Source organism: Chaetomium tenue (genome assembly GCF_020726465.1).
Source record: "Chaetomium tenue strain MPI-SDFR-AT-0079 chromosome Unknown F5144scaffold_6, whole genome shotgun sequence".
NCBI lineage: Eukaryota > Fungi > Ascomycota > Sordariomycetes > Sordariales > Chaetomiaceae > Chaetomium > Chaetomium tenue.
Genome location: NW_027117334.1, coordinates 2612643 through 2636685, shown reverse-complemented (window position 1 = coordinate 2636685; position 24043 = coordinate 2612643). Strand labels below are relative to the sequence as shown.

General features: G+C 55.6%; 8 protein-coding genes across 8 annotated transcripts; 3 read left to right on the top strand and 5 right to left on the bottom strand.

The window, feature by feature from the left end:
• Positions 1 to 1487: 1487 nt before the first annotated feature.
• On the top strand, positions 1488 to 3807 carry F5144DRAFT_605873 (major facilitator superfamily domain-containing protein; the record flags this gene model as incomplete). Its single annotated transcript, XM_066791462.1, has 5 exons — positions 1488 to 1712; positions 1771 to 2181; positions 2244 to 2585; positions 2644 to 3190; positions 3245 to 3807. The coding sequence occupies 5 exons, from the start codon at positions 1488 to 1490 to the stop codon at positions 3805 to 3807; spliced, it is 2088 nt and encodes a 695-aa protein (XP_066640107.1).
• Positions 3808 to 5080: 1273 nt separating this feature from the next.
• Positions 5081 to 5365, bottom strand: F5144DRAFT_583058 (uncharacterized protein). Its single transcript, XM_066789541.1, has one exon. It carries the CDS (start codon positions 5357 to 5359, stop codon positions 5135 to 5137), a length of 225 nt encoding a protein of 74 aa, XP_066640106.1. The 5' UTR covers positions 5360 to 5365; the 3' UTR covers positions 5081 to 5134.
• Positions 5366 to 7122: 1757 nt separating this feature from the next.
• Positions 7123 to 8541, bottom strand: F5144DRAFT_583057 (uncharacterized protein). The gene has a single exon (XM_066789540.1). The coding sequence runs from the start codon at positions 8046 to 8048 to the stop codon at positions 7371 to 7373; it is 678 nt and encodes a 225-aa protein (XP_066640105.1). The 5' UTR covers positions 8049 to 8541; the 3' UTR covers positions 7123 to 7370.
• A 304-nt stretch (positions 8542 to 8845) lies between these two features.
• Positions 8846 to 11228, bottom strand: F5144DRAFT_632727 (uncharacterized protein). Its single transcript, XM_066792509.1, has 2 exons — positions 10886 to 11228; positions 8846 to 10814 (listed from the first exon to the last, which is right to left on the bottom strand). Exon 2 carries the CDS (start codon positions 10792 to 10794, stop codon positions 9280 to 9282), a length of 1515 nt encoding a protein of 504 aa, XP_066640104.1. The 5' UTR covers positions 10795 to 10814; positions 10886 to 11228; the 3' UTR covers positions 8846 to 9279.
• Positions 11225 to 18537, bottom strand: F5144DRAFT_539464 (uncharacterized protein). The gene is made up of 3 exons (XM_066787121.1): positions 17665 to 18537; positions 17465 to 17610; positions 11225 to 17413 (listed from the first exon to the last, which is right to left on the bottom strand). The coding sequence occupies exons 1-3, from the start codon at positions 18282 to 18284 to the stop codon at positions 11373 to 11375; spliced, it is 6807 nt and encodes a 2268-aa protein (XP_066640103.1). The 5' UTR covers positions 18285 to 18537; the 3' UTR covers positions 11225 to 11372.
• A 402-nt stretch (positions 18538 to 18939) lies between these two features.
• Positions 18940 to 19479, top strand: F5144DRAFT_605869 (uncharacterized protein; the record flags this gene model as incomplete). Its single annotated transcript, XM_066791461.1, has 1 exon — positions 18940 to 19479. The coding sequence occupies one exon, from the start codon at positions 18940 to 18942 to the stop codon at positions 19477 to 19479; it is 540 nt and encodes a 179-aa protein (XP_066640102.1).
• Positions 19480 to 19923: 444 nt separating this feature from the next.
• F5144DRAFT_550922 (uncharacterized protein) lies at positions 19924 to 20949 on the bottom strand (the record flags this gene model as incomplete). Its single annotated transcript, XM_066787665.1, has 1 exon — positions 19924 to 20949. The coding sequence occupies one exon, from the start codon at positions 20947 to 20949 to the stop codon at positions 19924 to 19926; it is 1026 nt and encodes a 341-aa protein (XP_066640101.1).
• Positions 20950 to 22746: 1797 nt separating this feature from the next.
• On the top strand, positions 22747 to 24032 carry F5144DRAFT_595550 (uncharacterized protein; the record flags this gene model as incomplete). The annotated part of the gene is made up of 2 exons (XM_066790704.1): positions 22747 to 23815; positions 24013 to 24032. The coding sequence occupies 2 exons, from the start codon at positions 22747 to 22749 to the stop codon at positions 24030 to 24032; spliced, it is 1089 nt and encodes a 362-aa protein (XP_066640100.1).
• Positions 24033 to 24043: the final 11 nt, after the last annotated feature.

Below are 24043 nucleotides of genomic sequence, written 5' to 3'. Positions count from 1 at the left end.
TTTGGCGGCCGTGCAAAACGCCGGTCGAACGGGTGTGCACTGAATCGAGGACCTAACTCTGACGTCTTTGAAGATGATTTGAGCTACCCGGCAGTACCCTGAACATTGGAGTCGAAGGTAGAACCTAGCAATGACGGTCCGAAAAGAATCGGAAGTTTGGTTCTCTCAAGGGGATTGGTCACTCCAGTCGCAGGTAAAGACCTCGGGGACCCACAATTACATCCTGTGGCATCCAACCGTTCCATCATGCCACAGGCGCCTTATCTTGACGTCGCCGCTACCGCGCTGTGCTGGTATGGGGTAATTGGATGATTCACCGTTGGATGATTCACCGTTGGATGATTCACCGTTGGACATCATGGAAAACGGTCATATCCGACGTCCGGAAGCCCGGAACGGCGCTTACCTGAGATCTGGTGGGTTTTACGAAGGAATTCCCCGAGTACAGATTACCGTCAGCCCTAAAACGGAAAGATGAGTCCAGAACTGGGTAACAATCAAAAGAAAAGAAATACAGCCACTGCAACGCAGCCAGGGGCACAGTGGAGCGCCTAGTAAGTTCCGAATGTTAAATCCAAATTCTTCCATTTCTTACCATACAGCCAAGGCTCAGCTGAGTGGGTAGAAACTTGTTTCGAAAACAGGCCCTGCAGCACAGCTGTCGCAGACTCACAGCTCAAACAGACCTGGTCTCTTCAATATCCCCCCCGGTGGCTGTGCCTCGGGAGCTAGGTGGTGCCGCAGCCCTAGATTGCCTCCCACACCCACGATAACCGCGTGAGGTAGCATCGCCGAGACCACTGCCGCCGGGAAGGCTTGCCAAGGGTGGGAGACGGGAAGTTGTCTTGCAGCGGCTTCTTCCAGTCGCCGTGCATTCACATCCAGTAAGGGAGGGTGGTTACAGGGTGGTCACTGTCGGGCAACCACCATGACCCGCTACGGTGTGGCGCACCTTTCTCCATTCCCCCATTGCCAAACCACCTCTTCCGGGATCTTGCTCCTCTTCGAGACTTCGCTCTCTTTTTTTCCGGGCTGAGCTTGGCTGCATACACTCACACCTTGAGCGCCCAACAGTCCTTTGGCCCTTGGGGGCCACAGGCCCACCCATTGTCATCACATACGCAGAACCGCGCCGGAAATAGACCCACAGCCCTGCCACCGAGAGTCCAGGACGGCGCTGCCATCGGGCAACCCATGACTAGATTGTGGGTCGACAGGACCTCTCTCTGTTGGACCGAGTAGGGAACCGTCGAAACATGGAGGTGAAAAGGAGGCTCGAGCCCTGGGATCGGCATGAGCTGTTGTGGTGATGTTGACACCAGTATTATCCTTTCCCCCCAGCCATGTCATAGGTTGAGCATTACTCGTTCCGTTCTAGTCGTCTTGACCTCCTGTTGCAGTATTTGGGGACGTCCTCCCTCTGCTTTACCTTCTCACTTTTCTCTCCCCCATCCTCACGCCCGTCGTGAGGTTTCCCAGCCGAGACAATGGCTCACTTCTACCAGGGTTCCAATAGGGCTACGGAAGCTGCAGGATACCCCGTCATGACTGAAACGAGGGAATCGAGTCTGGACGATGCTCGCTTGGAGAAGGGCGTGCTCGCCGAGGCGGAGTGGAAGCCGGGCAGAAAGGAGTACGCCGTCATAATTACTCTCTCCGTCGTCTCGCTGATGGTGGCTCTGGATGCTACCATTTTGGTCTCCGTCTTGCCGGTGAGTGGCCATCCGCTTACCAAGAGTTCAACCACAGAATTTCAACTGATCAGCCCAGACACTAGCCGTCGATCTTGGAGGCACCGCAACAGATGCGTTCTGGGCCGGGACATCCTACCTTCTGACATCAGCCGTCTGTCAACCCTTCATCGCTGCCTTGTCCGACATCTTTGGGCGGAAAGAGATGCTCCTCATTTCCATCTTCTTGTTTACGCTGGGCACCCTTCTGTGTGCACCCATTGCCAAAACCTTCGCTGTCTTCTTCGTCGGCCGGTCCGTCCAGGGCATTGGCGGCGGCGGTATCATCACTCTGAGTCAAGTTATCTTTGCCGATATTGTTCCCCTCCGCCAGCGGCCCAAGTACTTTGCGTTGGTCCAAATTTCATGGGCATTGGGAAGCGTGCTCGGACCGTTGATCGGTGGCTTATTCGTTGAACACGCCACTTGGGCTTGGTGTTTCTACATCAATGTGCGCACACATGTACCTATTATTGCTTTCTCATGCCGCACTCGCTGACCACGCTCTTACAGTTCCCCTTCTGCCTCCTAGGCTTTATTCTCGTCCCCATTTTTGTCAAGCTCACCACTGCCAAGACGTCACTGGCCTCAAAGATCGCCCGTGTCGACTGGCTCGGTGGCTTTCTCTTTATCGGCGGCTTGACCAGTTTCCTCATTGGCATCTCATGGGGCGGTGTTCAGTATGCGTGGGGGAGTGCCCAGACCATCGCACCCATCGTGGTTGGCATCGTCACCGTCGTCATCGCCATCGTTTGGGAAATCTATGGAGCCCGAGAACCATTTATACGCCAATCTCTCTTTAGTTCCGGCTCGGCCCTCGCTGCATACATTGGTACTTTTTTCCAAGGGTTTATTGTACGTTTACCTTTGCAATGCCGTGTGCTTCCATCGACTGACAGTGCTCCTTCCGCAGCTTTTTTGTGCGCTCTACTACATTCCCTTTTATTTCACCGCAGTCAAGTTCGAGTCTCCAGTACGGGCCGGCTTAGATATATTCCCGGCGACTTGCGTTTTACTTCCTACTAGTATTGTCGTTTCACGAGTTACGGCTCGGATCGGCCGCTACCGGTGGGCGATCTGGGCTGGATGGGTGATCACAGCCATTGGTTGTGGTCTCCTTGTTCTACTCGACACTGACACGCCGACGGCTGCGTGGGCTGCTATTCTTGTCGTGTTTGGAGTCGGCCACGGCATGCTCCTCACCAGCCTCAGCATCGGTATTCAGGCAATAAGCGCTGTTGAGGATGCCGGTCGTGCTGCGGCTATGTATGCCTTCACGCGTGCCCTCGGCATGTCGATCGGTGTGGCCGTCGGCGGGTCTGTGTTCCAGAACGTCATGATCAACAGGCTGGCCGAGCTGGGTTTACCCGAGAGCATCGCGCACAACTCCGAGGTGTATGTCGAAGTGATGTCTCACATGGATTCACAAGACCCCGTCCGCATTTCTTCGTTGCAGGCCTGTAAGTTGTTGACCTCCCTACGCAAGGCGACGATTGGAGCACTGACACATTCAGATGTTACGGGCTTCCGTGGAGTCTTCTGGACCATTACTGCGACTGCCATCGCTTCCTTCTTCATCGGTTTGGCGATCAAGAAGTTCAGCATGGACAAAGGTCTACAGTCCCACTTCACGCTTGCGGGAGGGCGAGGAGCCAATGCGCCTCTGATGGCTGCCTCTTCTTCGACCATGGCGTCTTCCGAGAGCCACTTGCCTCCCTGTCCCGCCAACACACCCTTTCATTTCAACAACCGCGCAGAGTCGGCCTTTGGGCCCGAGAGCACCTACTCCACCGCCAACAACTCGCAATACTCGCAGACGGCCTGGCAAGCACACGACGGCACGACCAATGACAACGAGTCTGCTGTGGCCTACTACATCCAACCCGGCGGCAGGATCGTATCCGTGAGCATACAGCCCGACAACCGGCCCAGCTCTAGGAACCGGTCAACGAGTGAGCTGGAAAGGCAGCCCTTCGGCGCAGCACCCACTGGCGAGGGTCGCAGCTACGCCACGAGCCCAGAACCGCTGCTTCAGGGAGGGAGGTCGGGAAGTCAGTTGGGGTATTATCCGGCATAATATGAGGCCGATATTACGAGCATGCCAAGGGCATATGCCCCCACGAGGTAAAGGTGGTGGGTGTTACAAAAAGGTGGGAATATTGTATGTTGGGGAACGTTGTACACATGGGGGGATAGAGCATTGTTTTGGGGCTTGGCGGTTGCATCAACAGGGCAAAGTTTGGGTGTATTATTACATTGGGACTATCAAAATGAATCAGTATATCAAGTACATGTACTTGACTCGTTTCTTGACTTGGCCACGTGTTCTACCGTCAAGCTGAGACTTGACCACATCTCGACTTTTCCTCCCCTGCTTTCGAGATCTAGGGAAACTACTTCGATTTGCTGCAATGTTGCTGCCGATGAGCTTCTTGGCATTGATAAGTGTGCAATTGTGTGAATGCCGCTGCGGAATGGCGACATGAGCTGAGAGCGGAGAGGGTTGTATTGCAGCTCAGCGAGGAGGGTTGCACGCGGCACGCCAGCCAAATACAAATACAACAACACTGCAGCTCACCTGCCAACACTACTGGAGCTGTTAAGTAGAGTGGTCGCAGGTGCTTCACTAAAAATAGGGTAGCCTCGTTGGTCCTTATCTGCATGCATTTGCTCGACCTTGGCCAAGATTCAGCTCTGGGCTTCACATGACCGACATAGCCAGCTGTAACCAAACCCGGATCTCGACGACTTGCGCCAACGCGGCGCATGGGACTAGCACCGGCATTACATGTAGGCAGCCTACACACACCGAGCACACCGGGTGCGCCGGGTACGCATACCTACTACGCTGAAGCAAGCAAAAGGTAGTCGTTGCAAGTCTAACCGACTGTACTTTAGAATAGCAATTACAAATCACCCTGATAGCCCCCAAGTATAGAAATGGCTACCCGTCCTCCTCTACCACCTTCCTACCTCCTTGTTACTATTATACTCTCCCAATGAAGCGGTGATACACCTCAAAAACACCACCAACGCTTCTGCCAAGTGCCGCACGCCTTGTGATATCAATGTCGCATGAGGGAGGAGATGGCTCAGCAAACAGCGAAGTCCCGCCGCGAATCCTACGATACGGACTTTAAACGTCTACGCGTTTCGCCTTCTGGTCACAGGGCCGCGGTTCAAGGAACCGCGTCAAAGAGTCACTTCTACAAGTGTGGAAAAGAAAAGCAACAATTGCCTGTCCAGCACTTATTTCAAGGAAGACCTGGCCCCTCCCTAAATACAATGGCGCCCCTGCGCAAGGAACGGAAAATCAGAAAACCCTGGCTCACGGGCCCTCTGGTCACAGGACCGAGAGGTCGACACCCCAGCTCAATAGAAGATGAAGAGAGATTTAGAACGAATCACACATCTCGTGAGAAGCTGATAAAAAGAACCTGTCCCGAAAAACATCCGATGCACATCATCCGTCCGTGGAGAGCGAAGCAGTTAGGTCGTACTTCCGATGGCAGCCAGAGCACGCGTCGGCCATTGAAAGTAATCCAGGACCGATCTCGTTCCAGGCCATAACCATGGCTCACGAGGTTGTCTGGCTTGATTGGGGTTTCAGGAATCGCTGTTGCTGTCATCTCAATACGACCAATGTCGGTAAGTAAGTCGAGGTGGCCGGTTTGGTCAAACGATATATGATGTATCCGGAAACCAACATCGATTTTCTTCACGCAGTGCCCCGACGCGGTGTCCCAGATCATAATAGTCTTATCGCCCGACGCAGATGCGAGCCGCTGGCCGTCAGGCGAGAATGTAACCGACCGAACCCGGTGGCTATGGCCTTTTAACGTCTGTACGCAGTGCCCCGATGCGGTGTCCCAGATCATAATAGTCTTATCCGCCGAACCAGATGCGAGCCGCTGGCCGTCAGGCGAGAACGCAACCGAGTGAACCCGGTGGCTATGGCCTTTTAACGTCTGTACACAGTGTCCCGATTTGGTGTCCCAGATCATAGTCTTATCCGCCGAACTAGACGCGAGCCGCTGGCCGTCAGGCGAGAACGTAACTGACCAAACCGAATGGCTATGGCCTTCCGATGCCTGTATATGGTACCCCAATGTAGTATCCCAGATCCTGATAGTGTTATCGCGCGAACTAGATATAAGCCTCTGGCCGCTAGGCGAGAATGTAGTCCGGAGAACGCTATCCTTGTGGCCTTCCAATGTCTGTACGCAGCGCCCCGATATGGTGTCCCAGATCTTAACGGTGTCATCGCTACAACCAGATGCAAGGTGTTGGCCGCTAGGCGAGAATGCAATCGAGTAAACGAAAGTGTTATGGCCTTCCAGGGCTTCCAATGTCTGTACATGGTCCCCTAATGTGGTGTCCCAGATGTTAACGTCACGGCCCGCGACGAATGCGACCTGCTGGCCGTTAGGTGAGAACACCATGGATCCAACCCTGCAAGTAAGGTCTTTCAATGTCTGTGTATAGCGCCTCGATATAGTGTCCCAGATCTTAAGGGGATAATCGCCCGTACTAAATACGAGCCACTGGCTGTTAAGTGAGAACAGAAAGAACCCCCCACAGCGTTCTAACGTCTGTACACAGCACCCCGATGTGGTGTCCCAGATCTTGATGGTCTCATCGCTCGAACCAGAGATAACCTGCTGGCCGTTAGGCGAGAATGCAACCGACTGAACCCTATCGTTGTGGCCTTCCAATGTTTGTAGACATGTATAGTACCCCAATCTAATGTCCCAGATCTTGATAGTATTATCGCCCGAGCCAGATACGAGCCGCTGGCCGTTAGGCGAGAATGCAACCGATGTAACGGAGTCGTTGTGGCCTTTCAAGGTCTGTACGCAGCGCCCCGATGTGGCGTCCCAGACCCTGATAGTCTTATCGCCCGAACCAGATGCGACCCGCTGGCCGTCAGCCGAGATTGCGACCGACGAAACCCAGCTGCCGTGGCCTCCGTAGGGCACTTGATAGTGACTTGAGAGGTATATCACTTTCTTGAGTGTGGATCAGCTATATGAACTCTGCGGCATGTAATGGTAGTCCGTATAAAGGTCTATACCGGCCTCGTATATTAGCAGACGATTCCTCGGCCAGCCTCGAAGTACCTAAGGTAGGTAGTTGGCGGTAATTCGCGTATTGTAATTTCGGTACACGCGGGATCAAATCCTTTGCAGACGACTTCGCTGTGCGAAAAGGTCCTGTAAGTAGTAGAGTAGCCTTGTTCTTACAATCTGCTGAGGGTAAGCCCTTCCTCACGCAGGTAGCAAGGGTTGAGTTTGAAGTCAGGCTACGAGAATAACTTGGGGACATTGGATGGGCTGAGAGAGTGAAGGCTTTCACGAATTCGTTAGCCTGTCACATGTAACACTACCTGCCTGGGCTAGATAAGTTCATTTGCTCTGAAAAGACTTGTGTATTGCGCGAAACCTGAAAATCAAAAGCTAAAAGCAAAATCAGAATGAAAGCAAAACAAAGAGAAAGCAACATATCGAAGAAGCCAAAACCGGGAAGAGCCAAAAGGCCTCCCGAAAGAACGCCATCCCCACTCTATGGTAAAACGCCAAAACACCCATCAGCCAGTCACTCACCACACCTCAAGTCTCAACAACCCCCTCAACCTCATACTCAAAGCATAGCAACGGCATACGCAACCGCAGCCGCGAACGCCGCACCAGCAACCCTCGTAACCACCCCAGGCCCAGCAGCACCACCCGCAGCACCACTATCCTTCCCATCCGCCGCAGACCCGTTCCCACCCCCAACCGCAACCCCAGCCTTCTGCCCCTTGCCCTCACCCATCTTCTCCTCCACCACCCTAGCCCTCTCCGCATACACCTCAAGCGTGGCATTCCTCTCCTCGACACTCTTCCCCTCAATCGCCCCACAAATCTCCACCATCCTCCCCTCCTCATACCCCTCGGGCCGGCACGCCAAGCTCGCAAACCCGGCATTCCGCTCCGCCTTCTTGGCCAGATAGTCCGGCGCAAAGCACCGCTGCACGCCGTTCTCCCACGCCTGGCCCGGGTCGGCGACGGTGCCGTTGCCGTCGTCCTTCTGGCACACGCAGTCGACCAGCTCCCTGACCTTGCCGTCGGCGCCCACGCACTTGTCCCAGTTGAGGTCCCAGAGCCCCGTCTGCGCGCACGCGATCGTGCACTCGGACAGCTCGCGGATCAGGGCGTCGGCGTTGCCGAAGGCGCCTTTGATTTTGTCGGTGAGGCCGCGTGGGGTGTGGGTGGTGGTGGTGGTGGTAGTGGCGGCGGTGAGGAGGGGGAGGGTGAGGAGGAGGAAGGAGAGCTGCATGGTGAGGGTTTTTGGGAGGGGTGAAGTGGGAAATGGAATGATGAAGAGAATGAAGAGGTATTGGCGATGGTTTTGTTGGTGTTGTTGATGTTGTTCGTGCTGGGTTTGTTGTTGGTGTTGGTGTTAAGTGCTGACCCGTCTGATGATGATGAGATGAGAAACAAGGTCTGTCATGATGAGCGGGCCGTCTTATAGAACTTCGGATCTTCTGATCTGGGGGCCATTCTCCCCTTACCCCCGAGTGAAACATCGTCTGCCAAAATTTGGCGACCCGGCCGTGGTTTCGTCATTTCAGCCGGCCGTGGCTGGCCGGACAAGTAACCGGATCTAAATTCCGTCCCACAAGGAAAAAAAAAGGGTCTTCCGGCTGAGATCGGAATGGCGGCCGCCACCGGGTTGCAGTTGAAACTTCAGCTCGCCCATAATGTATACCCAATGATGGGGGCGGGCATCGGCCTCTCCGGGGGACCAGGCCGGAGACGGTGGGCCGGTGTGGTCCGTGAGGCGCCGGGCCAACAGCGGCCGGCGGGGGGGCGGTTGCCGGCCGGGATGGAGCCTTGTCTCGTCCGAGTTTCGGGGGCCACATTGTGGGATTTAGCCAACCAGCGTGCAGACACGCCTCGAGGTTGCAGAGAAAAGGGTAAGTGGGTCTCTGTGTCTCGAGATTCGTATCCGGGACAAGGGTTAGGATTTTGAGGGAGGAAAGGGGTCGAGGGGGCGAAGGAATGGATGTCTGGCGTCTTGACTCGGCGTGGGGCAAACCATATCACCATTGTACTTGCATCTCCTGGCTTTGAGACGGACACGTGGTATTCTGACATTGAGCTATACTAGCAAGCTGGTTGCTACATGGCAATACCCTCGACAGATATGCGTCCTTTAGCTTCTCCCCGCCAACAGGTGTCCCAAGCAAATCCCGCCGAGGACCTCCCACAGCGGTTGTTCAGGAAAGGCCTCGATCTGATTCTTGACCGAGACTTAGTACCTAGGCGGAAACACGAACCCGGCAACTACTGCTTGCACTAGTTGTGATGCAGACACGCGTGGTTGGTTTCTGCCCACCATCCTGAGACTAACACCCACCCTGTAGGTAATTCCGAGGGTTGCTTGCTAGATCGGTGCCTGACAGTTATCGAGTTGGAAATATCCCAAACCCGGTGAGCCAGATACAGTACTCCAACAATGAAATCGACGATACAACATGTATCGGCACGCCGGTCGATCAAAAGATCTAACGGCTAGTCGTGCTGCTTGCACTGCCGCCATTCGTCTTGCGGGTCGGTTTGGAGACGGCAGGGAGATAATGGACGTTGTTCAGAGGTTCGAGGTGCGCGACATAAGGGAGCTTACAATACATCTTGCCTCCGCGATGCTTGCACTCGAGATTCTGGCAGATGTGCCCGTGATAACAACTCTCCAATCTGCATCCGCCACGTCGTGGACATGGCTGGGACCGGGCGAGCGACAATAATGCCGGCAGGACATCTGGATCGAGAGGCTCGTGATCGTATTCACAGCGATCACCGGTGTCGCAAAGCCCCTGCAGGTGGAAGCTGTTGCATACCCGCCGCTTGTCGACGCGGGCCTTTAGGCGGTTCATGACATCGGCGCTGATGGACAGCAGGTACGGATCGAGACGGTAGTTGTTCTCGTTCACCATGACGTGACCTTCGGGAATCCCAAATGCCCTGGGAAGGGTGGCTAGTTGCGAAGCCAGGGATGTCGTGTCATTTGCCGTGCTGACCGGGCTGGTGGGCGAGGGCATATCCGTGTGTTGGACGGGGTTCCTCGTGTCGTTCGACGGGCCTTCATGCAGCATCTTGCAGGACTTGCCAGATCTGCACCTTCCAATCGAGTAAAATAGACACGGTATCTTGGATACGTCGTTCATGGCCGGGCTCGCCAACGCCTTGATAGGTGACGCTGGCTGCGGCGGTCCTGTGGCGGTGGTGGTAGGTTTGCCAGCGGTGCCTATACTACCGTTAGGGCGATATGCGGCAAACCCGTCAAGGGGAGAATGCCGGAAGGTGACGCGGAACTCTTCAATACCCATCCCCAGCTTCGTGAACTCATGGTGGAAGCGGACCCCAGGGGTATTGATGAGGGTAAACTTGGAGCTATTTCCCATAAAAGGTGTAAGCTCAGAGATGTAGCCGACGTCATGGCAGGCAGCAAAGTAGATGTGCTTGCACTGGCTATTATCGGCGTAGAGGCGGAGCATCGCTCGCAGCTTAAAGTCGGCGTTCTCCTTCAGCTGGCCGGCGTCGACGAACTCGCCGAGGCCGTAGGACCTGTTGAAGCCAGCGATGAATGGGGCCAAAGACCGGCTATCGGCACCGATCACACCGGTTTTAGACAGGGCTTTCGATAACCCAAAGACGTTGGCGTAAATTCGCACCATGACTTGACAATGTTCGAGTCCCTTCCGCCGCAAACTGGCCTTGACTTCGTCGTTCAGCGCCTGGGCGGCAGGCCCGCCACCCTCTGCACGTTGAGACAGGAAAGTATCGTGAAAGACATAGCCATCACCATCGACCAGAACTAGCACGAATGGGTTGCGCTCTTGGTCCTTGGCCATCTGCTTGTATTTTTCCCGAGTCTCACGTTCCTCCTCATAGTCGCTCTTTAGGCGCTTGTAGTCATCGATCAGAACCGAATACTGGTCTAGAAGCTTGGATAACGCGTCGCTCCTCTTGTAATCGGCAAGCTGGGCCGCAGCCCGTTCAATTTCCTGGTCGTTGAGCATCGCGGGGTATGTTGAATGTGCTATTTATTAAACATTAGTTCACTGTTTCGTTCCAGACAGCACAACCATGTGCAGTAAATAGCCGACTTACAGAACCGATTGTGAACGGCAATATGTGGGTTGGGTCGCAGGCGCCACTGCCCATCCGTGGAGAATTATTTACCAAGGTCATCAGTAGCATAACAAAAGCGGACTGGACGCGTGCCCGTCATGGCAGGTTGGGAGCAAACGCAGTGCGAACGCTGTGGGCAGGCAGTGAAGCGGTGACGAGAGGCAGGAATTTAATGCTCCACAGCCATCTTTCATGGTCCGATTGGTGACGAAACTGGAATGATCATTTCAGTGGAGCGAACTGGTGGGGTTCTGCACATCTCACGCACGGAGAAAAAGACCTGGAGGTCTTCACAGGAGGTCAGGGAGCATGAAGGGATGGGAGAAGAAGGGGAGGGGAAATGAGTGTGCCACTGAGACTCGAGACAGACAAAACCAAACATGTATTCTTACCCAACGCCAGTTCCCACAGCCACCAACACACACATACAGTACATACTATACTGTGTACCCTCCCCCTTAACCCATCACAACCCCCCCAAAACACCATCCACCACACCCCCCAACATCCTCAACCCATAAAACCTCGCCACATTCTTATACACCCCCAGCCTCCGCATCACCTCCCCGCGATTAACACTCTCCTTCCACTCCCCACTACACGTACAGTGCTCCATAAACTCATTGACACGCAGCGCCCCACAGCGCGCACACTTCAAATCCTGCGTGGACCACTGCACCACAAGACCCTGCACATCCCCCAACAACCGTTCCTCCACCTCATTCCGATCATACTCCTGCTCACAGTACCCACAGCGCCAGCTCCAGGCCCCCTCGTCAGCGCCAGCCGCAGTTTCCCCCGAGACGGAAGCCGGCAGCAAATCCTCGTCGCGGCAAAGGTCGAGGTCGCGGGCCATGGTGCAGCTGTCGCAGCTCAGCTGGGCGAGGCGCAGCGACTCGGACGGGTTCTGGAAGGTGCCCTCGCGCGAGAACTCGCGCACCTCGAAGAGCGTGAGCAGCTCCTTGCGCAGCAGGCGCGCTTCGAGCGTGATGTTTTTGTCGAGGGAGAGGACCTGCATGAGGGATTTGACAAGCTCGAGGATGGGGTTGGCGGAGGCGGTGGGTTTGTTGTTGTGACCTTTCTTGGTAGTGGTGGTGGTGGTGGTGGTGGTAGTGGATTGGGGGTTGAGGTGGGCGAGATGCGAGCCGGGGAGGGAGGGGAAGGTGTAGTCTGCTGCTAGCTCGGGGTGGAGGAGCTCGCGCTTCTGTGTGGCAATAAGGGAGGTGATCTCCTTTTTGAGGGGCTTTTCGAAGGCGTTGCCGAGGATGATCTGGTTGGGAGCGTCTTCGGCAAGACCGGCGTTGCTGTTGCGGCTGGGGAGCTGCGTGAGACGCGGCGTGGCGGTAGGGTCGCTCCCTGTTGGTGGCCGCTTGATGCCGTGCATGAGCTCGATGAATTCGACGACCCAGTCGCGGAAAGTGGGCTGAAGCCGGATGGGCAGGAAGGTCGCCATCTGCCAATGCATGATCATTTGGAGGTCTTGTTCGTCTTGTTCGACGACCTCCTGGCACGCCTTGCCACCGTAGTTAAACTCGTCATACCAGACGAGGTAGTCCCAGTACTCCTTGATCTCCAGGTCTATGAAGTGGAACAGGGGTTTGCCTTTGATGCTCTTCAGGATGTACTGCGCGTAGGCGTAGGCATTGCCGACTTCCGACTTGGTGGTCTGCAAAAGTAGCCGGTTTGGGCTCGCGTAGATGACCTGCGAGCCGACTCGGCGGAAATCTGCCATGAGCTGGAGAAGGGCCTTGCGACTCATCATCTGCACATAATAGTGCAGGGCGCGGTCGTAGAGACACGACGCCGGGGACTCCACCCAGCGAACCAGGTGTTGCACCATGACATCGGCCATTGTCGAGCCCTTGCAAGCTTCCGCCCACCATGACTTAACCATTTCCCGGAGGACTTGCACCCCGGCGTTGGCAAACGCATTGTCGGCGAACAAGGCCTCGTTGCCATCTGTGCCGCCGTCGCCGCCAGGGTTGAACGAGATGGCGTCTGCTCCCTCGAGTTCATTGATGAGAGACGACGTCAGGATAGTGTTGATGGCTAGGTTGCGAACTTCGAGGTCGATACAGACAGACGCGAATGTGCCGGGATTATTGACGGATGGCATCTGGACCTGATCGAGAGGCCCAGCCACGTCGTCCTTCTCGTACCCAGCATGGTCGGGACGTGGACTGTCTGACCACCACAACACGACGTTGTTCGCTTGCAAACGCCGGGCGTATGCGACATCAATCAAGAACCGAGGATCGTCGCGCTCCAGGTTGCACAGGGGAACCTCGCCATACTTGGCCAAAGCTGTTAGGTGGTTGATCCAGGAACCAAGGCTGAGGTAGTGGTTGACCAGACGCCGAGCAACAACGGTTTGCCAGCCCAGCGGCGGCAAGGAGCTATCGGCTGGGTCATACCGCAGTGGTAGGATGGGAAACTCTCCCAAAACTGGGATGTCATGCACAAGAAGGTTCCGCTGCGACGACTGGATCACCATCATGGTTGCGCCCGACTCCTCTTTCTTCATCTTTTTGACAACGTCACCGACCTCGAGAAACGCTTTTCGGCGCGTGGTAACTTGGGTGATCTTGAAAGCCAGCTTCTCCTGATACGGGAAGCACTCCTGCCAGCTGGAGTCGGCGGGCTCCTCGCGGCTCCTACGGACGAAAAAGTCCGAGTATAGCTTGGTAATGTTTGGCAGATCCTGGCCACCATCTTTGTTCTTCTGCTGGATAATGATGTGCGCCTTGTCACCCGTTGTCGAAAACACACCAAAGATTTGACGGTCGCCCGCGCTGATGTGCGAGAGGTAGATGTATGACATGCGGGCGCCATCGAGGTAAGGTGTGGGCTTGGTGGGCTTCATCAGGCTGGACAAATCGAACCCATGATCAAGACCTTTGCCGAGCACGCCGGGTTGGGTGTCGTCAATGGTGCAGCGGTTGCCCAGCTGAAGGACGGCCCGCAGATTGAGAGGGACCTGCTTCTCGTATACACCTTCAACGCTGGGATGGTTGAACAGCAACGAGAACTTCTCGGCCTCGGCAAAGTAGATTTCCTCGGGCACCGTGAGCTTGAACAAATGAACCGAGGAATGCCCGTTGGGGAGCGTATGGTAGACCTGCTCGACGTGGCAGCCCTCAACCTCGATGTCCGGCAGCTCCTTGCTCTTCAAGTTGAGGAAGACCTGTCGTGGGACGTTGACCTTGACCGCGTGGATCTTTCCATCGATGAGCACATAGGCGAGGACAATGCCAGGGCTATCGGTGGCTCGGAGCTGCAGTACCTGCCAGGTGTTCCTAAAAGTGATCTCAGCCTGGTTTCGGAATGTCTGCTGGATGTTGCTCTGGAGGTTGCTGCGCCTGTCACCGAACAGGTGTCTCCGCCGCGCTCTTGCTTGCTTTTGAAGTTTCCACTTCAGCTTCTGGTATTCCAAAAACGCCGGATAGTCTTCGCTGGGGGAAGGCATCTTCTTTGGGAGAGTGGCAAAAGGGTCTTGGTTCTCCGCAGGCTCAGGGGACTTGCGTTTCTGGGACCGTGGTGTCTGTGTCTTTTGAGATGCGGAGATGGCCGAGCTGACCGTCTTGGGCTTGAGCAGCGCGCCGATGTCCTCAACATCGCCAAGTAGATTCGACGGAATCTCCTCGAGGGCCCCCCCCTTGGTCGTTGGCCCAAAGAGATCCGTGAGCTTCTTCTGCTTCATCTTGTCGTCCTTGATGTTAATCCGGCGCTGTAACCAGTCTGGGTGTGGCACGCGTGGCACCGGGTTGCGCACTTTTTGCAGCGCCGCAGGGATGGTGATGAGCTTCTGAATGACTGATCCGAGACGTTCAGTGTAGTAGTCCCAGTCGAGCAGCGCCCTTGGATCGGTGTCCGCTGGTTCCTCCTTGAGCCATTTCTTCAGATACAGGCGCTTCGTCTCCTCTTCCGCGGAGAAGATGGCAACGGGGACGGCGCGCTCAGTGACTGGGGCACTCTTCGGCCTCGCGCAAATGATGAATTTACAGTTCAAGCCCTTGTCCTTGACCATGCCCTCACCCAAGAAGTCTGCCAGACGTTTGGCGGTTGTGATGGACGTTGACTTCTGACTACCGTACTCTTCCAGCGTCTTTGTCATGCTCCGGTTCTCGGAAATGAGCTCCATGAGTTCTTCATCAGCGAGGGTCACGCCTTTGCTGTGCAAAACGTCAAGCCACTGATTGGCGACTTTCGCCACGGCGCTGTAGCACTCGGCCAGAGTCGTGCCCTCCAGGAAAAATTTGAAGATTTGCTGCTGGAAGATCTTGATGAGCTTGAGCTCACCTCTGCGCTTGACCTCGAAACCCTTCAACTCCGCCAAGCTGCCGTCATCGTTGAACACAGCATACCTCTTCTTCAAGTTCTTGTCCTCCTCCTTCGAGGTGGGGAGAACCATGGCTTTGTAGGGGCCGTCGACTTCGAAGAAGATGGAGTTATCGCTGTGTGTCTCGTACTTGAAGGTTTTGGGGTCCACCAGTGTTTGGTACTGGTGATTCGTGAACTTGGCATGGACCAGGTGGTTCAACATGACACAAGGGTAAGAGATGGCGAGCTTCTTTCCGTTCTTCAGCTTGAATGCGAAGTTCTCTGGGAATGTGGCCGGCAACATGCACCAAATACCGTCTGTATCAAGCTCGAGGGGCCGGCCCAACCGCTCAACCAGGGATCTGGCAAGCTGAATGATGGTTGCTCCGGTCAGGCAGGTCACGCCCGCCATCTCCATGGAATACCAGCGCGAACCTTTCCGCATGACGTAGCCATAGAAGGAGTTTAGAATGACCTTGTGCGCCAGCTGTAAGGAATCGAACAAGATGATCATCTTCTTGGCGCCGTCCACCTCGGAGGCAGGTGCCCCTGAGCTCTTCAAAGCGTCAGTTTTGCCTTTCCAGACCTTTGCTTTGCCCTTGTAGTCGTATCGCCGGTCGCGGAAATCACGCACGGTGTTGATGTAAAAAGGGTTTTCTCGCTGACAGATGATGGCTTCTCGTACGATGGTGGTCGACTCGCGGATTTTGTGGTAGACCTTCTGCGAGTACAACTGCATCCTCTTTTTGGTGAGCGTAGCCTGCTCGTCCAAACTCAGATCCTGCCACGAGCGTAGTGGGCTGTTGGCAAACTTGCCCGGGAACTTCTCGTTTTCCAAGGCATGTCTGATCATGTTGTACTCGTCCCGTTTCGCTGGCAGGTACTCGCCTCTCCATGCCCAAGGCATTCGCCTGTCGCACGTCTTCCCGGGCCGATTGAAGTCGCATGCCGCACAATCAGATTCTGAAATCATCGAGTCGGGTTGCAGCCGGTTGGTCGTCATGATGTTAGGGTACATGGAAGCGACATCAACATGGTAGATTAGGGGCCTCTCGCTGCGGTTGGGCGTGTTCTTGAGCTCCAGAAGCTTCACAGCAATCTGCTGCTTGATCTCGTCGTAGTTGGTTATATCATCCATCGACTTCTTTTCCTCAACGGTGATGCTGAAGGTCAAAGCCGCGTCCAAATCACGCAGCAGTTCGTCAATGGCCCCTGGTTCCACAGCAAAATTGACCGGTATGTCTGCCCGAAAGACACCGGCCTCGATACTCTCGACGTGCCCGCCAACGTAGGTTTCCGAGTCTAACAAATGGCCATCCCAGAAGGCCTCCTTTGGCGCCATATGTTTGTTTGGCAGCACGATCTCTTTTTGGTAGGCCTGCACCATCAACAGCATTTCGCAGAGCGTTCCTGTGCCCTTTCTCAAGGTGTCGTCGGGACCGAGCGGTAAGATGGTGCACAAGGAGAAGATGAAAGGATGGACGTATTTCATATACAAGTAGTAGGTCGCGACAGCATCGGAAACCGAGTATTCGGCTAGAGTTTGCGGCCGCTCGATGGCGTATGGCGTCATGAGTTCAGGGTCGAGCTCATCGGGATCGTATCCGAGTTTGGCGACGGTGACGGCCTTGAGACCTCGACTACCCTGGGGGAGGTAACTGTCACGGTTGACCCAGTGGAAGCAATCCATGTGTACGCTGTAGTTGCACTTGAACTGATCCTCGGAGTCTTTCTTCCACCCGATCTCGTGATACATGTCGATGCCGTTGAAACTGGCGCGTGCTTCCACGTAGGGCCAGTCGAAAAAGTCACCGTTGTATGTGGCGATGACGGTGGGCCGGGCCTCCTTGATGTGAAGGAAAAAGCGTTCGATGAGTGCCTTCTCGTCAGGCTCGTTGAAGATCATGAACGGCCCAGGGTATTCTGGTTTTGGGTGGTAGTCGAAGTCGTCAATGTCGGCCGAGACTATCTCGCGGTTGGTGATCAAGAACCCCTGGCCGTCAATCATGTATGACACCATCATGATCTGGTCAACGGCAGAATCAGGAAATTTTAGCGGTGCCTTGCACGTCTCGATATCGAAAGCCATGACAACTGGGTCTGCCGGTGCCAAACGATCCTCGTTGCGAAGAATAGTTGTGATGCCGTTTTTTGCCTCCACAAAATACCAATTACCCACACGGATATCTGTTACGTGTCAGCCTAGCCGCCCCCTTTTGCGCCAAGGGCATAACGTACCCAAGTCTATCATTACTCGAACGTGGTATGGCACGTCGTATTCGCGGATATCGACAATGAAGTCGCTCGCCTCAGCAAAAGATGCATTATTCCGCCGGTCATCAGTTCGTGAGTCGTCGTCAAAAAGATCGAAATTGCCGTTCGCGCTGTCTCCCCATCAGTTATTGCCTGACGGCCACGGAATTTCACCCAAAACTCACGTTGCGACTTCGGCGTATGTGTCCATGGCATCCATTCCCTTTTTGTTCTTCTCCGCAATGGGCATGATATCCCTTCTTGCTGCCAACAAGTCTTGTACGTTGTGAAACCTCAACTCGATAAACGTCCTCCGGTATCCAAGCAGGTGGTTCGGCATCTTCAGGTCTTCCTTCTCGACCCGTTTCATGCCCTTCACCACACCCTCGCCCGGTACACGTTTGCACCATTCTTCAACCTCGCCTTCGTGGCCCTTGCGGCAGGCAATTAGAAAGTATGGCTCGTATTCGACTGTTGCCTTGAACGTTGACCCGTCCTCCTCAATGAAGTAACAATCGAGCGCCGAGCGCCCTCCGCCGCCGGGTACCCTGGGGTCGTCAATCGAGGTGGGTTGTATGTTTACCAGCCACCCTTCGCGCCTCTTTCCTGCGTCATAACGGCTGAAGCCCATGTTCTCGTCGATTTGGTGTGCGAGGGCTGTCCGCTCCCATTTTTCGTCTATGGATGTAGCCTCGCCCCGTGCATTGGACGATGCCGCAAACGTCCTAGTTCGTGAGCCATGGTAGGCAGCTTTCCCGCCACGGCGGTAACCCTTTTGAGGCCGTCGAAGAGATGTGTTGGGCATTGTCACACCGGAAGGAAAAGGTTGTCCTGGGCCTCGTCGTGTTTCGTGAAGTCTCGAATTCGTATTGGAGGGACGTGTTAGGACAAGACGCTAAGGAAAAAGAGGGTATCTGGAAATAAAAGAAAACTCCGTCATGAAAGTATCCGCATTGGAGTTTCGAGAGTTCGGGAATGTCTGGTTGCCGGAAATCCAGCTTGCGGTGTGCTCGTTGGACTGAAGTCCGCCATGTGCGCTGGCAAACCCATTAAACTCCCTTGTCCACAGACGCGCTGGACCGCGACGCGACGCGACTGGCGGGGCACAGCGACAGGGCTGTTTACAGTGGTGAAGACCCTAACCCTGGTAACATCCTTTGCCTGCCGACAAGCCGGGAAAGCACGGGCCGAACCGCACGTTGAAGATCGAGCATCTTGCAGCACAGGGGACGCGGGCTCAATTGTTCTCACTGCAAGGTATGTTGAACTGGGCCCCAACCCCGCCACGGTGCAAAGTCAATGGCTAACCTAAGAACGTTTGAGAAATAAGACTCATAAACCAGGCGTATGGGCCATACAATCGCTCAACCGCCGTCAACCCCCGACACTCTCCGCCCTCGCTGCCCCCAGCAGCTCCCACAACACCCCGCCTCCCATCCGAGCTCTCGCTCTCTCCCACCATGACAACACCACAACCACCGACCCGGGACCAACACCCCGCGGACCCCAACCGCCACTGGGTCCAACAATCCGAAGCAGCTCCCCCCACAACACCCCCCCTCCCCGGCCAACAACAACAACCGCCCCAGCCACCACAACCCGGCGACGGCCGCCCCCGCCGGCCCACAATAAGCGAAGCCGCGCAGAGCATCAAGCCAGGCGACTTCCTGACCTTCCACCAGGCGCCGTGCGCGCGGACGGGCTTGTTGACCGGGATCGGGGCGGGGGCGGCGGTGGGGGGGATCCGATGGATCATGGGCTTGCCGATCCCGCGGGCGGCGAACTGGGCGGTCGGGGCGGGGGCGTTGGGGGCGATCGCGCAGTACGAGTACTGCCAGCTGAAGCGGATGCAGGAGCGCGAGAAGGTCAAGCGGGTGGTGGAGGTGTACGCGGCCAAGCAGGCGCGCGAGAAGAGGGAGAAGTATGAGGAGGAGAAGAGGGAGAGTGAGAGGTTGGAGAAGGAGGAGGAGGAGAGGAAAAAGAAGAGGTGGTTTTGGTAGGGTTGGGTTTGTTGGGGGGTGTATGATACGAAGTCATCGAAGGGGGGAGGCGTCGAATCGGCATGACCTTTGTGGCAGTGGGTGTCAAAATGTGGTCGTATTGTAACAAAAGAAAGCCCCGTTGAATATTCGTCGGCCGTGTAGCTCATATCTGAAGTGAAGACCAGCTCCCGACCGGGCGCCATCACAAACGCCGTTGATATACAAAAGGAGAAGTTCCCGGGTGTCAACCCGTATAAAGCCCAGACCAGTACCATAGCGCAAACGCCTTCCCCAAGCCAACCGGCAGATCGTGTGACCCTGCCGTAGAGTATCATTTCGTGTTTAGGCCAAGCCATTCTCGCAACCAAGCGGAGTCATCTCTCATGATAGCAATTCCCCAAAAGATTACTGCAACTCCAAACCCTTCCCCCTCCCCCCAAGAACCAAAACCAAAGCAATCCCTCAAACCCCAATCAGCTCCTCCACCCGACTCTCCAAAAACCGCACCCTCCTCCTCTCCCCCTTCCCCTTCTTCCCACCACCCACCCTCACCACCTCCCCCCCAGGCGCGGGACTCCCGCCCCCCCTACGACGCAAACTGCGCTTGGCGCGGGCGTCGCGCTCCTCACGCTTGCGGTACTCGGCGAGCTGCTGGCGGCGGCGCACGGTGCGGGCATAGGCCTCGGCGGGGGTCGGCTTGAAGCCGATGCCGTTGATGCCCGTGCCGTCGTCGTCCGAGTCGTCCGGGTCGTAGATGGTGATCTCGTCGTCGTGCCAGGTGAGGGAGGCGCGGAGCGGGTCGGTTATGGTTGGTGGTGGTGTTGTTGTGGTTGTTGGGGTTGGGGTTGGGGTGTTTCGTGGTGGGGGTTTGGTGGTGGTTGGGAATGGGAAGGGTGGTGTTCCGGCTCGCTTGGGGGGGCGGCTGCGGGGGTGGGCAGGCGGGCGGGCGGTGACGAGTGGAGGGGTTGGCGGCGTTGAGAAGGAGAGTGTTGTGGCTGTGGTGCTGTGGTTGTTGTCGTTGGTGTGGTGGGTATTGGCTATTGTTTCGGACTGTTCCACTACGGCATCGTCGAGGGCGATGCTGACTGATCTCGGAGAGATCTGTTGGCCGCTGGGGCTACCTATTTTGTCGAGTCCGGGCCCCCGGGGAGGGGATGGAAAACCGGGACGGACTACCGTTGAGGCGGCGGGCAAGGCGGCGGCGTCGGACATCTCAACGTCCGGGAGCTTGACTCGTTTCCGTGACGCATCTTCGGCGTCATAGTCGATCATGCTTAGCTCCGCCGACGATCCGGTACCCCCGCTCCCACCCCCCAGCGCGAGGCCCCGGAACCTATGTGCTACCCGAGTGCGCGGACTCGCATTCCCGTCGTCGGCGGCAGGATTGACCTCGAAGGTGAATTGTGTTGCAGTATTGAGATTGAGCGTACCATCGTCGAGCATCTCGCTCCGTTTCCTCTTGGGTGTCGTGAATGGAGATTCGGCCATGATGGCGGCTAACTGCCGATGCGGTACGGTCAATTGCAGTGTTGGGTCAGCCTTGTCGATTCGATTCGTCGAAGCCTCGTTCTCGGTGCGCTCAACAGACGGAAGGTTCGAAATAGGACGAAGCGGAGGGGAGACAGTGATATAGTCGTGAACCAGCCAGCTTGCCAGACGTGGCAGTCCCCGTGTAGTTTTGGATTTGGTGCAATTTACCGGAGTACTTCGTGGCCTCCTGTTTCCATTGTCAATGAATGAATAGAAGCGCTTGCCATTCGCCGGCTCCGAGTTGCAGCAGGGATATGCCGCACGCAGCATGCTGTGTGGGTCGTCAGCCCTGGAGATTCGATGATGTGGGTCGAAATGGGGCGCCTGCAGTGGATCTCCAGAGTCACCCTGCCCCGCTTTCCACACGTCAGAATGTCCCCGCTCGCACAACTTCCATCATCCGGCCACTGATGCCCGGGCGGGAGGGAGTGCGGCAACCTTCTCCAAACCTCTCATTTGCCATCTCACCATTCCCAATCCCGTCCCCATCTCGAGGCTGTTGATACGTCGGCTTGCTAACCACTCGAAGGTGCATTGTTTTGCCAGAATCTTCTTTCAATGCCTCATTACCTCGCAACGAAGCTGCCTAATGCGAGCAGCACTACGGTACTTGGGCACTTGGGCACCTAACAAGAACGTAGCCTCGTTGAAAACCCAAGGCTTTCGTTAAGGTCGCCCAACCTCGACTGACGTTGGTGGCCGTGACCCAGTGACAGCGCGTTACTTTGTTGTCCTCACACGTGTTGGCAGTCCCAGGCCCTTGGGCATCGGCGATCATCCTTCACTCCCAAGCAGAATTTCTCTCTCCAGAGTTTCTTTCTTGCCCTTTGCCTGCCTTGCCTACTGCTTTCCTGCTTGCGGTCCAATGAGAACATGATCATAGTATATAGATATGGGGGTAGGCCTTTGTGGGTAACGGGGTGCGATGGGAGACAGCTCAAGAAGCAATGAGATTCGTGGGGGCCCTCTTGGTGGTGGACAACTGGGTCAAATATCAAATCAACCCTCCAAACACATCCGGGAGAAGGCTTGATAACGAATTCCTGCAGCTCCCCTGCCGGCCAACGTTGGGGGTAGAACTCCGATCATGGCACTACCTACCTACCTACCTAGGTATGTTACCTACCTAGGTATATGCTGCTGTGGAGATACCAGCCCTCAATATCTACCCATCTCCATGATTACTGGGGTCTTGACCACAACACCAAACTTCGGCCGGCCGCCTTGTTCATTGCGCAAAGTGGAAGCTATATATATGGTCGAGTGAAGTTACGTACCCATTGATCGAAGTCTTTTGCTTGTCGAAAAGCTCCGGCCGAGTAGTTGACGGTTTACCTACCTAGGTACCTACCTAGGTACCTACCTAAGGTAGCTTCCAAACACCCTCAGAATTCATGGCGACCCAGGATGCCGGGATATTTGGTGCTGGTATGCCGCCAGTATCCCTGATATTAAGGATGCCCCTGTTATTTGTCTATGTCAGCTATGTCATTTGTATTTCCTTTATTGGGGATTGGTCATTTGGGCGACAAAGTCGGATGATGTTAGATCACTAGGTGGGGTCAGTAACGTCAGTTCGCTGGCTGGCGTTAACACTTAAAGTGAACCCAGTGTCTTCGAAGTTGTGAGACACCGAATGCACTTGACATCGTCCAACAACATCAGTTCCTAACCAAGTCCGAAATATTTTCTGCACTATACCTACCTTACCGCGATCTAAAACCAGCTAACAACCCCAAGATTCGACCAACGACAATGGTAAGCCCGCTATCCGCCGCCGGGGCGTCGCCAGGGGCATCGCCATCCTCGCCGCTATCGCCGTTTTTACGCCTCCCGCCGCACATTCGACAGCGGATCTACCGCTATCTTGGGTTGGAATCATGGGACGGTCGACCATACACGTTCTACTTGCATGCCGGTCACCTCAAACGGGGTTACAGCTCGAGTATGAGCCGCCACCCCCCGCCAGACCCGGATTCCTACCACGGCCTGCTCCTGTCTTGTCGCGCCATCCACACCGAAACGACGACTCTCCTCTACTCGGCCAACCACTTCGTTCTCTACTATTTCGAGCCGGCCGAGAACCCGGACTACTTCACCTCGTTCCGTCCGCTGCATACTCTACACGCTCTAACCGAGTCGTCACTCCATTCTCTCTCCAATCTCAAGATTGTTCTCAACGAAGCTGCCTGCCACCAGTTACCACTACCCCTCTACTACGAAGGGAGTTGCTGCGTTGACGGTCGGGGAAACCCCGAACCCAACAATCGACACGACCCCAAGTTTCTACTCAACGCCGACTTCTTCCTCAGGTCCGAACCGAGGCACAGAGGCCCGCACAGGCTTCCCCTCCCAAATTCAACCTCTGTGGAAGACCATAGCGACAAATGGGCGGCGACCAACTCTATCCTAACAGAATGGAACGCGGCAGCAACTCGTTTGCTGTCCCATATCGCTCCCGGGCGCCTCGCCCTCTCTGTGGTTTGCGACATCGACCCCGAGCACCCACAGGCATTAGATATAGGAAATTCCGTCGTTGCACCCATCCGGCTCCTCCCGCCGTCTCATCTAAAGGAATGCCGTGTCCGCCTAGCCAAGACGCTGGATGGTCGACTCCAGCAGCTTGCCGAAGATACCGTCTCCTATGCCTGCGGAATCACTACCATGTCCCTGGAGCCGCCGTCAAGCATGGCAACCACCCTGGCAACCCTCCCCCGCGAGCTCCGGATTCGGATTCTTGAGTATACCGACCTCGTTACTCCGAGAAGACAAGTGATATGGACGAGACAGCAGCGTGCATATACCGTCTTGTCCCCCGCCTACGGTCCTGGCAGCCCTCCGGACGATCTCCATAGCTTTCAGTTTTTTGAATGCTGGCGCGATAGCTCTGGGAGTGGTGTATCGCTCAACGGCTGTTTTTGCCGTCGTCGCCATGCTGCGTTTTCCGTTGAGTGCAAGTGTTGGTGCCCACCTGGGCCTGCCCTCTTCCTCTTGTCCCGCGCTTTATACCAGGATGCGCAGTTCGTCTTCTTCTCGAGTAATCGCTTCATCG

What these genes read in the sequence shown, in the direction of transcription:
- F5144DRAFT_583058 (XM_066789541.1), bottom strand. Translation starts at nt 5,359, where the DNA reads ATGACAGCAACAGCGATTCCTGAAACCCCAATCAAGCCAGACAACCTC.
- F5144DRAFT_583057 (XM_066789540.1), bottom strand. Translation starts at nt 8,048, where the DNA reads ATGCAGCTCTCCTTCCTCCTCCTCACCCTCCCCCTCCTCACCGCCGCC.
- F5144DRAFT_632727 (XM_066792509.1), bottom strand. Translation starts at nt 10,794, where the DNA reads ATGCTCAACGACCAGGAAATTGAACGGGCTGCGGCCCAGCTTGCCGAT.
- F5144DRAFT_539464 (XM_066787121.1), bottom strand. Translation starts at nt 18,284, where the DNA reads ATGCCCAACACATCTCTTCGACGGCCTCAAAAGGGTTACCGCCGTGGC. An exon ending in ACATACGCCGAAGTCGCAAC is followed by an intron (nt 17,611 to 17,664) that starts GTGAGTTTTGGG and finishes ATGGGGAGACAG; the next exon opens with CGCGAACGGCAATTTCGATC. An exon ending in TCGAGTAATGATAGACTTGG is followed by an intron (nt 17,414 to 17,464) that starts GTACGTTATGCC and finishes GACACGTAACAG; the next exon opens with ATATCCGTGTGGGTAATTGG.